The sequence below is a fragment of the Poecilia formosa genome, unplaced genomic scaffold (genome assembly GCF_000485575.1).
Source record: "Poecilia formosa unplaced genomic scaffold, Poecilia_formosa-5.1.2 Scaffold677, whole genome shotgun sequence".
NCBI classification, from domain to species: Eukaryota; Metazoa; Chordata; class Actinopteri; order Cyprinodontiformes; family Poeciliidae; genus Poecilia; species Poecilia formosa.
This window is the reverse complement of record NW_006800616.1, coordinates 140,201-141,479: the sequence shown is the minus strand read 5'-3', so window position 1 is coordinate 141,479 and position 1,279 is coordinate 140,201. Positions and strand designations below refer to the sequence as shown.

The 1,279-nt window shown below is 47.1% G+C and overlaps 1 protein-coding gene across 5 annotated transcripts in view; it reads right to left on the bottom strand.

Annotated features, from left to right (window-relative positions):
• Nucleotides 1–1,279, bottom strand: part of stab1 (stabilin 1) — a 61,091-nt gene that overhangs the window by 17,545 nt on the left and 42,267 nt on the right. For all 5 annotated transcript variants that reach the window (XM_016666187.1, XM_016666189.1, XM_016666188.1 and 2 more), the window contains 3 exons: nt 950–1,084; nt 809–868; nt 498–674 (listed from right to left, as the gene is read on the bottom strand). In XM_016666187.1, coding sequence (XP_016521673.1) covers nt 498–674; nt 809–868; nt 950–1,084 — 372 coding nt within the window. The remainder of the gene's footprint in view (nt 1–497; nt 675–808; nt 869–949; nt 1,085–1,279) is intronic.

Below are 1,279 nucleotides of genomic sequence, written 5' to 3'. Positions count from 1 at the left end.
AAGTAACAACAGTGAGGAGAGAATTATAAGCAAAGTAAATGGTAAAAAATAATAAAAAATAGCTCTTACTACCGAACTGCCGACCTTTAAGCTCATGTCACGCAAATAAACGCTCATTTACATGCAGTACTTTGTGGACCACTAGGGGCGCCCATGAGCCACCAGCGGTCCGTGAACCACAGTTTGACCGGGTTAGACGTATTTTCTCGTTTGATGCAGCTAAAACATTCATGCATGCCATGATTTATATTGTGATTAAAGCTCTGAACATGTTCCAACAGGCCCTGGTTTCATCTCACTGTGTGAAATATAAACATATTTTGGAGCGTTTTTGCCTTGACGCCATCTTGGATATTTTCCAAAGCAAAACACGGAGCGTGTGAAAAACATCATCACGCAAATACGTCACACATTACAGGAACCAATGAGCGGGATCATTAAACACAGCTTAGTACATTTGCTGTGTATTACCGAAGCCTTGACCCTGAAGCCTTTACCTTGGCGTTGCGAACGATGTGAGCCTTGACGGTGGCGGCCAGCTGGTCCTGGTGGTCCGGATTGGAGAGCCAGTGCTGCCTGGCCGCCGGCAGCGCGTTGAGCGCCTGATCGCTGGGCCAGAAGACGGTGAAGGGCTGATGGATGGCCAGCTGCAGCTCCGGCAGCAGCCCTGCATCCTAAACACACCCAACACAGTCAGCTTCCTGGTTCAGCACAGGGTTATAAAAGCTCTGGGCTTTTCAGTCCCACCGCTGCAGTGAAACTCTACTGCTGTCCATCATGATGGAGAGGCGGATGCGAACCGGTTTACCTCAATGAGTTTGTAAAAGCGTTTGTAGCCATAAAATGCAGCTGCGGTGCTGAAGTTCATCTGAACACAGAAACAGATCCGTTACCGTCCGTCTGTCCAGACTCCAACTAGTTCATTTCACTTTTAAAAAGTTCACCAGACCTTTTTGGAATCGATCGACTGCTGGTCCTCCAGCCTGTAGGGCGTCAGCATCCGGTCGATGTGGTGGATGATTCCGTTAGAGGTGGTGTAGTCGCTCTTCACGATCACTGACTGGTTGTTGATCCACACCGAGCCCTGGAGATGTTCAAAGGAATCATTAAAAATCAGCTGTAGACGTACAAAGGAATCGTTACAGATGTTCAAAGGAATTGTTACAGGTGTTCAGAGGAATCATTACAGATGTTCAGAGGAATCATTACAGGTGTTCAGAGGAATCATTACAGATGTTCAAAGGAATCGTTACAGGTGTTCAAAGGAATCGTTACAGGT